At 39.4% G+C, this 13,632-nt stretch overlaps 1 protein-coding gene across 2 annotated transcripts in view; it reads right to left on the reverse strand.

Moving 5' to 3' along the window:
• Positions 1 to 13,632, reverse strand: part of RELN (reelin) — a 272,506-nt gene that overhangs the window by 157,103 nt on the left and 101,771 nt on the right. For both annotated transcript variants that reach the window (XM_031595823.2, XM_031595892.2), the window contains exon 4: positions 6,839 to 6,909. In XM_031595823.2, coding sequence (XP_031451683.2) covers positions 6,839 to 6,909 — 71 coding nt within the window. The remainder of the gene's footprint in view (positions 1 to 6,838; positions 6,910 to 13,632) is intronic.

Here is a 13,632-nt window from a genome sequence, read left to right on the forward strand (position 1 = left end):
CGCTGCTGGTGCTCTTCTAGGAGAACGGCCACGTCAGGCCAGGTCATGGACAGACTTGTTAGCTGGCTGAGCAAATTTCATTAGCCTGCGAGAGAAACTCAATTGAAAGAGACGTTCCTCTCCAACAAAAGCAATTCAGACCTCAAAATTAAATGAAAGACTAAATTCTCATTCATCTCAGGTTGCTTGGTGTTGCTCTTTGGAAGCTTTCTGCAGAAGGCAGTCGAGCTTCGAGCGCACACTATCACTAATGGTACTTTCTGAATTTATGCAAAATGTCATTATTCAGCCAAAAGGTGCATGTACAGGACAAACTTGCATTTTTTATATTTACAAATTTCTTTGCCTTCAGCATTATTTTTTAAATTATAACTGGCCATTTATACAGCATTTGATTTTTCCTAAAAAGCCTTTTCAATTATATGCATTGTATATTGCAAAACAAAACTGCTTAGCAATAGACTGAAATGAAGGAAACTGTGCACATACGTAATATTACTACTACTAGTAGTATTACTTCTCATTTAAAAACTACATGTGCAGCTAAGCAAACACTTGGTGTTGGACAAAAGGCTGTTCTTACAAATAAAGATTTTATGATGAGGAGGCTGATTTTGTTCCCCAAGTCTTTATAGGATCTAAGAAGCCCAAGCATTTTTGCCTCAGGTATTCCTCCATCTAATTTGTAATTCAATTTCTACTGCTGAATACAACAAAAGACTGTGAAGTTACCACTTAATGAGTGATGATCTTAGACTTTAATCTCCCTAAGAATAGTTCCTGTATTACATTTTACATTTCATTGCAAAATACCACTGTGTTGGTCCTCAAGTGTTGTAGTTTAGGTCCTCAAAATATTATAAATGTAGAACATCACAGAAAATTAGAAGAATTTTCTTCTGTCTTTTTTCATCCATTCACAGAACTACTTATTTTAAAACAGTGCAGATTGTACAGTGGGCCATACAATATGACTGAAGTAAAACAGAATTTCCTTGCATAAAATGAGAAAGCTAAAAAACTATTATATAGTGCAGAGTAACCAAGCATTGCAAAGATCAAAATTAAAAGAAAAAACTACAGTACTTCAGTCTGAGGGAGGAAAAAAGGCTATCATAGTATACATTTTTAAACCATGATTCACTTAGATAGTGATACATGATTGGGTGGTCTGAAATTTAGAATCAGTATTTGTGTGGCTTAACAATGTACATTAGCTTGAATGAGAATTTGTTCCCTTTGAGAAATTTTAAACTAAAGGAATTTATTATTAGATTTTAAACCAGTACCCAAGGTATGTACAGAGCTTTACAAGAGGTGAATTGTACTGGGCAAAGAAAGGAAACTGAGCTCGATAGAGCTCACAGTCTAAGAGGCATGAACAAATACAATACAAGAAAATGTAAGGAAATGTAGGATGCTTGCCTTGTAAGGCGAGGCAATCCCTTTGGTAAGGAAAGCACAGAAAAAAAAGTATACAATAGAAAGTGATTCAGAGAGAGAAAGGCCACAGTCAAACTGGAAGCGTGAGAAACTCAAAGTAATGGGGAATTCAAAAGTCAATGGGGTCATTGTGGGGCTCTGTGTCCATAAAATGAAGGAGAATGAAGGCATCCTTTGGAGTAAAAGGTTAACATTTTCTGTGGATGAAGTAAGGCTAATGAAAGGTTAACAACGATTAAAATAATACAAAAGTATGTCCTAGTATGGATGAACTAGAGGGGAGGAAAATAAGAAAGAAGTTGCAAGGAAATGTCAGCACACTCTGGAGGGGCTGGTATATATGGAGGGAAACAAGATTCGTTGATGAGCCTGATGCTAATGGAAAAATCAGAACAAAAATAATGAAATATGATAATGGCTAATGATAAGCAAAATGAATGTTCAACCTGAAAAGAACAGCTATATATTAGAAATTAAACATATGTTCCAGTTACATCAGTCTGTACTATTGACACACATATTCCACAGACCAGTGTAGTTAATCTAGTGTACAGGAATAGATAGGGAATATAGTTTACGAAGATATTCCAAAATCACTCCTAAAACTCCTTCATATTAAATACTTTTTAAAAAATTTTGGACTTCATTATTTCTTAATATAAACTAATAACAGAAACACAGATGCCCCAGAGAAGCATCAAACACCAAGTTCAACAAGCAGCAGCCACTAGACATCACTCAGCAATTCATCGTAACTGAAAGGTGAAGAAAGGTATGTTATATTTTGCAGATTATGAAAAAATTGAACCTCCTCATTAGCAGCCAGATGAAGATGAAAAAAATCCCATATATTTTTGTTTAGAATCTTGCCAATACTTCCTCTCCACTGGGAAGCAAAGTTGCTGTTGAAAGTGAGGCTGAGCATTCCCCTAGAGAGAGTCAGCGTGTTGCCCGAGGGCTGCATTATTCTTGCTGACACATAAGCCAAGGAGCAATATGTCAGCCTTGAACTTCATTCTTCTGTGAAGTACTACTCTGGTCAGGCCGGAGAGCCTGCAATCTGTTTCATATTTGTTTGTCAAAATGTTCTTCAATCCATATTTACAAGGTACAAAACATGCCTAAAAGATCTTCTGCAAACATTCAGGCAGAAGCTATCAAATCAAGGGGAACCTGGGCCAGTTCTCATCATTTACTTTCACATGGAGACATCTCTCAGAGCAGGCAGTGGTTTCTTACAAAAGGAACATCACTCCTACCATCAGTGGTGTTGAATACGAGATTGTATAAAGTTCTGGGAATTCTGCTGAAAGGAATGTTTCTGCACTAGAAGGGAGTAACAATACCCTTCTTCATTTCCCTCTTATATGTTTTATGGTTCTGATTCTCCTCCACTCAGGCAGAACTAAATGACAAACTGACATTGTATGATGTGATTCTGTAACATGCTCAAAGATCTCCCAGCATGGTCTTTATGCCAAAGAACTGTACTACTAGCCCAAAGGTATATAGAGGGCCCGGGACAACGGTCCCTTAGCCCTTCCACACCAGTCAGTGTGATGTGGGTGCCAACTGCCTCCATCCCTGCACCATGAGCTCTTTCTCCAACACCATCGCTGTTCTCATACAGAGCTGATGGTTTCTCCTGAGTTCCACAGTGCAGTGCAGACAGGTCTGATCTTTTGCCAGCTCCATTTTAGTTACACTAGTGTTTTTTTGGTGTAAGATTTTTATTCCACTCAAGACAAGAATAAATATGAATAAATCTGTACTAGTTTACCTTACCTTGTTTTCCACTCATTTTGCTATTAATGAATAAGTTAAATATATTGTTAAATAATAAAGATACTACTAACGGTATCATGATGATGATAACTATCATCAGTCATTAACACACTTACTTTTCCTTAGCAGTATTTATAACACATCTACATTTTCTGTCTTGGCTTGTAAATTTTTTTTGGTTTTTTGTCTGTTTTTATGTTTCCTTTCCCCTTTAATATCTTCTTCAAGATTCATATAAACTTTAAAGCACACATCAGTTCTCAAAGATCTCTCTAGCTTCTTGAAATATTTATTGTATGCTGAACACACAGCTTTTCAAGTGATTGTGTCTTTCCCTGTGGCGTCTTTCCTTACTCCATTTACATTATACATAGGGCTGCTGGTTTGGCATTGCCATTCCCTTTATCATCCTCTAATTCACTTCCAAATAAGAAATACAATTCCTTTTCACTGCACAAATCCCATTAACTCTATTAGGATTTACTAATGCACATCTAAGGGCAGACAGCCACAGCAATCATGATTTCTGAGATTCTGTGCTTGTTTCATGTCTTCATGTATATCCTTTGTACTAGTTATTATGAAGGCTGATATCACCTCTGGTGAATAATTATTATAAAAATGTTCTGTAATAAATCTATAAAGTTTCCCTTTGGTTTTATGTGCCACATTTTTCACTTCAACCTTTCTGTTAAGTAATGCTTAGAGCCAGAAACAGACCTTAAAACCCCACTTCCGTCAATCTTTCTTGCTGTTTTGCATTTTTATCTTCACTTTTAAATAAACACATTAATTCTTTCTGAAATAATCCTTTGTTTATATTATTAGTGTTGCTGAGACTGTGATTATCTGCACAGAATTAAAGTGGGGTTTGCTTCAAAGAAAGCATCTTTTCTTTAAAATGGAAAATCAATGTTAATAGTGTAAGAGTTGTAATAGTTCTCACTGGTAAGGAAGACCAATGCAATGCACACTGTCTGCTTACGAAATAAGAAAAGGGCAGAGGGTAGCCTGGTGCTGGACAGGACTGGAAGAAGGGCAACGGGCAGAGTTTTTGACCAGATGAGTCAGGAAAACTGACAGCTGGACAGAAATCTGGGGAAGAACCAGCAAAGCTCTGAGAAGCTGGTGTGTTGGAATTTCAAAGGAATTAACTTATTCATGGCTGCCATAGACTGTAGGCTGCACATAAAACTGCACCACGGGATGATCCTTAATTAAGACAAACCTGATGGTGGTGGAGTTAGCACCTTATTTTCAAATATTTTGGAGAATACAAATCCACAGTTATTTAGTACTCTTTGTACAAAGTAAAGAAAATTGGAGGGAACATTATGGAAAAAAAAAACCCACAAAATTGTTGAGGATTTGGGAGATGACAACAAGATGGGGAAGCTGGAGGCATCTTGAGGGATATGGTGTTGGACATGATTCTCTGTGTTTGTGTGGTGGAGAAGACAAAGGGACAGCCACAGTGAAGCCCAGGTTTGGCACAGGTCTTCTTCTTCTATTCCCTGCACACAGCCATAAACAAATCTCATTTTCTCTTTATGCTGTGGAGTCTCTGTGTGCTCTGAGACTGCATGTAGTATCATCAGGAGTTATTGTTCTAATCCACACAAGTATTGTCAAATTGTTGATTTAAGGTTGAGTTATGTTCCGAAACTGGAGAAGCGTAAAACAGCAGAGGGAAAGAATTACAATGTACATTGCCAGCTCTGCTAGCAAAGACTTCTTGTATAGCATCTCAGAAACAAGGACTGTCAAAACCTGTACTGATTGATTTCTACTCACTACTCTCTGCATATCAAGGTATTTTCTTCTGCCAGGGGGAATCCTTTGCTTTGCCCATATTCTCCTTGACCACACTGCCAGCTCTGATACTGATGTTCGTATGTTTCCTTTTGTCTTGCTTGCCTATAGCTTTCATTGTGCTGATAATTGCCAGTGCTCTGGCTCCCTCTCACTCTTCCCTCAATATGTCTTGTACTTATGTGTCCGTTCCTTTCCTGTTCTGACTACTGCAGGCTCTGCCTTTGGCAATGGGCTCGTTATGCAGCAGCAATAGAGAAATTCACCTCCGTATGAGACTTTTTACAATTTTATGCTAATAACTATATCAATTTTTTCACTCTCATGTCTATCCAGCAAGTAGCCTGTGTGAGATATCCTCACCATTCTCCTTAACACATCCCAAATGGCATTCCTGACAGTACTCCTGTTCTCAAATCTCCTTATACCAGCCACCAAAACATGATGCCTGTACAATTTATCTCCTGTTCTGAATACCAAAGACTTTTTTGTAATTTCACCAGAGATTTTTCCTTCCACACAGCAAAACACTGATACCTGCTGTGTCCAATCACCTTCCATCCAGATCATTATCACACTCCCTTCTGATTGCCAACACCTGTGTTACACTGCTCTAATTTATTCAAAATATATTTATTTCTAACTTCGGAGCTTGTTAGCTGGTATCTTCAGTCACCTCTCTGAATTCCCCTATTTCCCACTGAAATATTAAAATACTGAAAACTCACATACTGGAACTGAAAACTGAAGTGTTTTGCCCTCACTGTCACAGAGGTACAATTCATATTTTATTCACACCTCAATAAATTCTTCTCAGTAATGTCCTACAATTTCCTGCTACAAAACTATGGCACAGATATTCCCAAGCTTATATGAAAAAGAAATACTGAGTAGGCCGAAAAGTATGTATTTTATTTTTTTCTTGTTTGCTTAAATGACAACAAATTTGTAATATTGAAATGTTTATTTTAGACTGATTTGGCCCATGTCTCTCTTCATGTGGAAATATCACTGAAATTTTACAGATAAAACTGGATCACAGAAATCACACAGCACAGATATTCCTTTCTCTCCTATTTATGGAGAGTACGGAAGTAGTCACCAGAAGTGATGGATACCTTCCGTACTTCCCACTGCTTTAATGATGCGCATTCAAAGCCATGCATCGCTGGTAGGCAACAACTCTCAACAGGACACTTATTTTGAGGTTATTCATCAAAAGCCTATATATATAAGCTGCACAATTAGATTTTCAAATAGATTTTCAGTGTAAGTCAAACATTTTGTTTCGCTATAAAAATGATCAAAAGTTGTTGGTAAAGGGCAAAAATATGATGGCCTACTTTCACAAAAAGGGAAGGAAGGTTCTTCGCAAAGCTGCTCGTGAGCAGGATGGTAAATGAAGCTTTTGCTGTAGGCATCTGCATTCTTTTCTTGTTGTTAATGCAGCTATAATTAAAACTCAGCTCATGATGCTGACAGTAAACCAAAGACAGTTGTTATAGGCTGAATTTAATGGTATAAAGCAATAAGATGTACTTCAACTTCTGGTTATTCTTCAATGTTGCAATAAGATGTACTTCAACTTCTGGTTATTCAATGTTCAGACAAGATAGAATTCTGGATTTCCCAAATCAATAATCAGAGATGTGGAACCACAGAAAGAGTTGGTTTTGAGAATACAGGGAAGGTCCTGACTATAATTTTCTCAAATTCCTTTTGTGATGAGTAACACTGGCATGCAAGTACAATGGAAAACCACATTTACCAGATATTTTTAAATAATGGCTGCTCTTACCTCCCTGCTCACACAGCTGTTGTGCTAAGGCATCCTTGAATATAACTTGGCCCCTATGAGTAGCTGTAGCCCTGTGGACATAAAAAAAAGACAACAATAAATAATGTAGCATACTCATCTATATATGCATATGCATGAGTAATTAAATCAGAAGTCCGATTCTACTTTCTGCCTGTGCTCTTTTTTCTTCACTCTTTGTTTCTAAACTTGTAGAACAATTCACAGGATTTTTTCTGTATGTAGCAAAAGAAAAATTCCTAAATCAAAATGGCCATGTTCGTAAAATAAAACACTCACACAGGCATTCAGTGAGAGACATGAGTAAAAGCAGGCACATCACAGAACTTAGCTTATTGCTTTGCCTGAGAAGCGTCTCTGCCTCAGAGCAGAAAAGAAGAAATGTTTGCAGAGTTGCAGCCCTGGAAAATTAATATTCACGAGATCCAGTGAGATATAGCAATACTGTTACATGCTGGATAGAAAGGTAGAGATTGAATGTTTCCCAGAAATCCTTTCTGAAAACAAGGAAAACTTGTCCAAATAAGAGGAACCTGCACTGCCTATCTTCTGACAGCTCACTTTCTGAACAACACACCACCTTCTTGGTCTCTGCTTGTCCCTCGCTTTCTATCTCCATCTCTGAGGAAGAGATACACCTGCAGTTGCACAGAGTTTCAGCACTTGAGGTCTTATCAGTTTTGTCTAAAGAATAAATATTTCCAATTAACAATTCTCCAATTAACAATTCTACAATTCTACAAACAGCTAAGAGGTCAGTTAATGTACTGTGAAGAAAGATGCATAATTTTGTTTACTTCTAATCGGTCAGAGATCCAATGCAATTTGATTTGCTCTTCTCTTACAGTGCTATGCTAACAGTGCTAGTTAGTCTTTATTTCCAATTGCTTAATTCATCTCATCATTCCTAACTGTGATGTTACAACTTCATTTCATCTTGCTGATTTCAAAACATTTCAGTATTTATCACTGTTGACTCTGATTTCCAATTTCTTGCAGCCAAAGTTCTTTCAATACACACTCTTCATATATGTTCTTTGCCCTTTCCAACTCAGTAATGGAAATAATTAACAGATTATTCCTTGAATCAGTCTCATTCCAACAGTAAGATACTGAAAGCAACTTTATGAGAATGATTTTTCAGGCAACTGTGTGCCACCTCTAATGGATCACACCTGGCTTGCTTATGAAACTGTCAGGAAAGAGTATAACATCTTGGTCTGTAGAGGAAACTCAATATATAGTTTTTTCCTCAGCTATTGTGCCAGCTACACTAACAGGGTAGAGCAATAAAACACATCTAATATTACATTTTTCAAATACAGTGGATCCTCAAGGTAAAACTCATCTGCAAGCTACCAAACAGGAGTAAATGAAAACTCCATTGGGATCTAATTTGTATCTTGCTCAATTAGGAAAATTCTGTTTCCCTGTACTCCTGTGTCCAGAAAAGTAATATTATGGCCTCTTGATGGGCACTCTGGCTACTCCCTTCTCTGTGCATGTTGTTTTTTCTGCAGCTTGGACTTTTCAGAAGCATAGGAGAATCTGGAGAGGAGCCTCACCAGGTAGTGATATTATTTTGGGCACAGAGCTGGGATCATGTTTCTAGTATAAAGTTTTGGTCCCTACCACGCTCATTATGGAACTATTTTAGGATTTCAAACACAGAGTCAGCAGCCAGTATGGTCTAAATCTTGTTGTGTCCATTATCCCCTGCTTGATAGCTGACAGGAGCCAATTACTGCTGCTCTATAGCAGGAGCAATCTGTGCCCAGGGTCAGCAATGCTTTTCAGGACAGGTACCACTTCCTGCAGTACACACTCATGGTAGCTCCACTTTTGCAATGAGCATATGAATGAGTTCTGTACCAGAGCCAGAGTAGCTTCAGAGAATTACGAAGGGCATTGCTTCTGTGTTTTTTCCAGTGCTAAACTACTTGCTTTTCTCTCTATTTATGCATTATATATGGAGCAAATGCCAGTAATGTGGTGCAATTATGCAGCAACTAAAATACTTTCGGAATGGAGTGCAAGATGTACCTTTCCTGCATTGAATTACCTCTGTTGGTGATTATAAAATCATAAAGTCGTTTAAAGGGACTGTTAAAGGTCATCTAGACCAACTCCCCTGCAATGAACAAGTACACCTACAGCTAGAGCAGGTTGCTAGAACAGAGCCCGGTCCAGCCTGATCTTAGAGGTATCCAGGGATGGGGCATCCACCGCCTCTCTGGGCAACCTGTGCCAGTGCCTTACCACCCTTACTATAAAAACTGCTTCCTTACATCCGGTCTAAATCTGTCAGTTGGAAGCAATTTCCCTTTTTCCTATCACAACCAAACCTTCTACAGAGCCTGTCCATTTCTTTCTTACAGCCCCCCCCCATCATTAGATACTGAAAGGCTGTGCTGAGGTCTTCCCCAAGCCTTCTCTTATCCAGACGGAACTGCCCCAGTTCTCTCAGACCATCCTTGTAGGAGAGATGTTCCATCCCTTGGATCATTTTTGTGGCCCTCCCCTGGAAGTGCTCCAATGGGTCCATGACTCTCCTGTACAAAGGACTTCACATGTGGACACAGTTCTCCAAGTGAGGTCTCACCAGCACAGGGCAGACCAGAGTAGACCTAGTTCCTCCCTGATGGGTAGCTTAATGGAAAGGGATCATGAATTTGGATATTTATCTTTAAAAAATGTGTAACATACCCAAAACCATACTGATCCCTAGACTGACTCTCAGGTCTAAAGCTACATAACGTTTATGGGAATTATAATAAAAATAACATTGGCAACATCTAAAACAGCTTTAGCAGAGAAATTTATTTCAATAATTAATTACAGAGGTTAGTTTTCTTGACATATATGCCTATATGTCAAGCCTATAACTGACTTCTGTACTGTTTTTCAAAAGTTTCTGTACAGTCTTCAGTGTAGTTAAATATCACATAAATGAAAGCACTTGCTAAGTATTAATTGGTTTTACTCCAAACCACCTGTAGTCCTGCTGTCACTCTATGGTAACTACTTCTAGCATGTGGCCAACTGACCAACCAAGCACAGCCGAAAGGCAGCATGCACACTCCTTGTGCCCCAAGGCAACTCCTTGCTATGAACCAGTTTTTCCCAGGAGGTGAATAATAAAAGAGAAATGGATGGGAAAAGGAACATCCTGACATGGTAAGTGAGTGCTTTGAAAGAAAAACAACTTAGAGGTAATAAGATTCCTCTATACATTAACTTCACACCTCCATTAGCCTAGATGAATCTGTCTGCTTGGGGCTATGTAAGAGAGAAGGGAAAATGTGTTTTTAACAGAAGCCAGAGAAGATAAACTGCTGAGAGAGGACAAAATGACTCTGAGCAGAGGAAGGATCTATCTGGCTCAGAGGCTTGCTATCACTTCAAGACATCACCAACTCCATGCTTTGTCTCTAGGAATTCTGTAATGAACTTCATTTCCTCAAGGTGAAAACAGGTGGTTACAAAGACTTTCAGACTGTCACCAAAAAGGAGAAAAGAAACATGATCTTGCGAATGCACACTTGAATTATATATAGTCTATGTCACCTGTGAAGGAGGATGAAGAGGACCACCATACTAACAAGTTTGAAATCTCTATTCATATGCAGTGCTGCCAGCTCCCATGCACGCAGCCTAAGTGACATAATTTTGTCCCACGTGCAATTACAGAAATTGTTCAAGCCCTCGGGCAGTTTGGGAGAAACAAGTTTAGAGATGTTCACATCCACTTCCATTTTCCATCTGCTCTTACAGGGACTGGCAGCATCATTCCCTCAGAGGGGAAAGTACCAGCAGAGAGGTCTTCAGGAGGCATCTGGGAATGTAGATTTCCTGCAATAAACTACCCCATTTCATGACAGACAGTTCAGACAGGTTTTCAACAGGATCGTGGAAAACAAGCTTATAGAATCGTAGAATCACAGAATGGTTTGGGTTGGAAAGGACCTTAAAACTAATCTAGCTCCAAGCCCATGACACAGGCAGGATTTTCAACCAACAGATCGAGCTGCCCAGGGCCCCCGAATGCCTCCAAGGATTGAGCACTTCAGCTTCCATTTGACATAAAAACACACTCTAATTAAAGAGCAGGAGTTAGATGTGTGCATTCTAAAACCATGGTTTTGACTCTGCCTCTCCCCTCCCCCCCCCCACTTTAACCAACTGTTTCTTCCCCGAGGTACAAAAAAATAAAGTCAGCTGTCCTGGCCATATTCAGTGGGAACTGCCAGGGAGATCTGGCAAGTAAGATGCAATTATTTATGTCAACATTAGTGCGAGAGGTTGGAATTAGCATGCTTGCTCTAAAAGCCTGGATCAGAAGTGAAAAAGCTTCAGAGAGGAAGGATTAAAATGGCCAGCAGAAGGAGTGTGTGCTAGAGGCCAAAGAACTGCCAGGGCTGCTGTACTGGCCTGAAGTCTGCGAGCCACATTCGCAGAACCCCGGAGTCACAGAATTCTGAGTTGGAAGGAAGCCGTAAGGATCATCGAGTCCAGCTTCTGGCTCCACACAGGAACACCCAGAATTCAAACCCTATGTCTGAGAGCATTGTCCAAACACTCCTTGAACTCGGGCAACTCAGGGCCATGCCCACCGCCCTGTGGTGCAGACCCTTTCCCTGAGCCCTTCTCCCGCCCCTCCCCTGACACAGCTCCATGCCGTTCCCTCGGGCCCTGTCGCTGTCACACAGAGCAGAGCTCAGCGCTGCCCTCCGCTCCCTGTGAGGAGCTGCAGCTGCCATGAGCCCTTCCCTCAGCTTCTCTGCTCTGGGCCCAGCACACCCAGGGACCTCAGCCTCTCCTTTCTTCCATCACCCCTCACCATCTTTTTAGCAATCCTTTAGACATTTCCTAATAGTTTTACATCCTTTTTCTACTGTGGTTCCCAAAACATACAGAACAAGAGGAACAAAGATCTCTTCTGTTTATCTCCTGCCTCTGAATTTACCTCCAGGGATGGCCCATGTGGCAAAGGCACTGGGAATCCAAAATGAGGGTGGAACGAGCATATTTGTGGAGATTTTGAAAATAACAACAAAGTCAGAAAGTTTTCTGTCTGAGAGAAGAAAATGCAGAAGGAAGGTTAAAAGTCTCCTTAGAAAGATCCAATAAACAATAAGGAAATCACAGAATCACAGAAACACCAGTGTTGGAAAAGACCTACAAGATCATCTACTCTCATTGGAACATTACACAGAAAGTGATACATTCCTGCAAGTACAAGACATTTCCCAGCAATTAATAACAATAAAAATAAATCAAAGTCTTCTTTTCATAGAATCATAGATTCATTAAGAGTGGAAATAACACTAAGATGATCTAGTCCAACTGACAACATATCCATTGTTTGGATGCCTTTGGTGTTAAGACAGCATTCGTGTACAGAAGAGAGTGCATGTGTGTCCATATCAACCAGCATTAGCTGAGACTGCTCTGCTATTAATGAAACATTAGGATGTGGATAAGGTTGGTGGAAACCTCCACTTGTTGGGACAAACCAACACGTGCAGCATGGGCTGATTCTCCCTCCCACACACCATCTGTGCACTCTAAGGGGCTCACTGAACTCTTCTCCTGTTGCCAGCCCCAGCCTGCACACAGCCAGTCCTGCAGGACATTTCTCTCAGTGCACCCCATGCAAAATGTGCATTTTTAAACCTACAGCTTCAACCACACTCCAGATGAGGCACTTTCAAAATGTGCAGTGGTCCATGCACCCTTCTGTATGTTGGCCTGATGTGTGCAGTACATTTCCAACTGTGTACATGGTCCAGCGCACACCTACAAGACATATAGAGAACAGGGATCCAAAATCTATCCCTACGCATCTTCTGCACATATTTTGTAATGTGGCTACCACCTAAACATGTAAAATTCCCTCCTGTTTCAGTCAAATATATTAGTTGAAATAATGATATAATATGCCATTCATTTTTGCCATCTTATTTTTTCTCAAAAGTACTGATTAATTTTTCATGTTCAGTCTCTTCTAGTATAGTTGGAAGAGCTGAGAAAGCCACCCTCTATCTTAAGACATCTTGAGTTTTGAGTCAGCTTGGAAACAATTTCCATTTCTCTAGTAAAGGTGAGGTGGGTTTCTTGTTGCTTTCTGTGGCATTAAAAAACAAAACAAACAAAACAAAACAAAACAAAAACCGAGAGAAAATATGAAAATATGATGTTTTCCTATAGATAAATTTGGGAGAAAATATGAAAGGAGTAATATGGCAGTAAAATGGTAACATCAGTTGTACAAGCTAATTAGCAGATTTAAGTTCTTATGGTTTAACACTGAAAAACTGTCTATGCTGCATGCACTTAAGAAGTGCTGCTCTGATTAGGGGTTGATTTAAATACACATTGCAGTGCTTTCTTCAACCAAGTTTTTGAATTAGAAAAAAGTCTTCAGGTAGACAAATAAATTAGGTGAACATTTAATTCTAGAGTTGCATTTCCTGAATATTACAGAGAATGCAGTTACGGCTGCAGCACTGGAAGCAGAAGGATGTGCAGGCAGCCTCAGCCCCAACACATTATAATTTATGAGAATTTTCCTTTGTAATGCTATAAACACACCACATTTTTGTTTGGCTGCAAGGACTGAGTACAGAATGGATTAACAACAATACAGTAAATATGCATTATCAAAGAAGAAAATATTAGGAATTACCATTTTCAACTGTATGCAAGCATTTCCATCCTCTTTTCCCCTGTATCTCAAAGCATAAAAAGATGCTTTTTCACTTCTGTCTACTTTG

This window comes from Phasianus colchicus, chromosome 1 (genome assembly GCF_987193195.1).
Source record: "Phasianus colchicus chromosome 1, bPhaCol1.hap1.1, whole genome shotgun sequence".
Lineage (NCBI taxonomy): Eukaryota > Metazoa > Chordata > Aves > Galliformes > Phasianidae > Phasianus > Phasianus colchicus.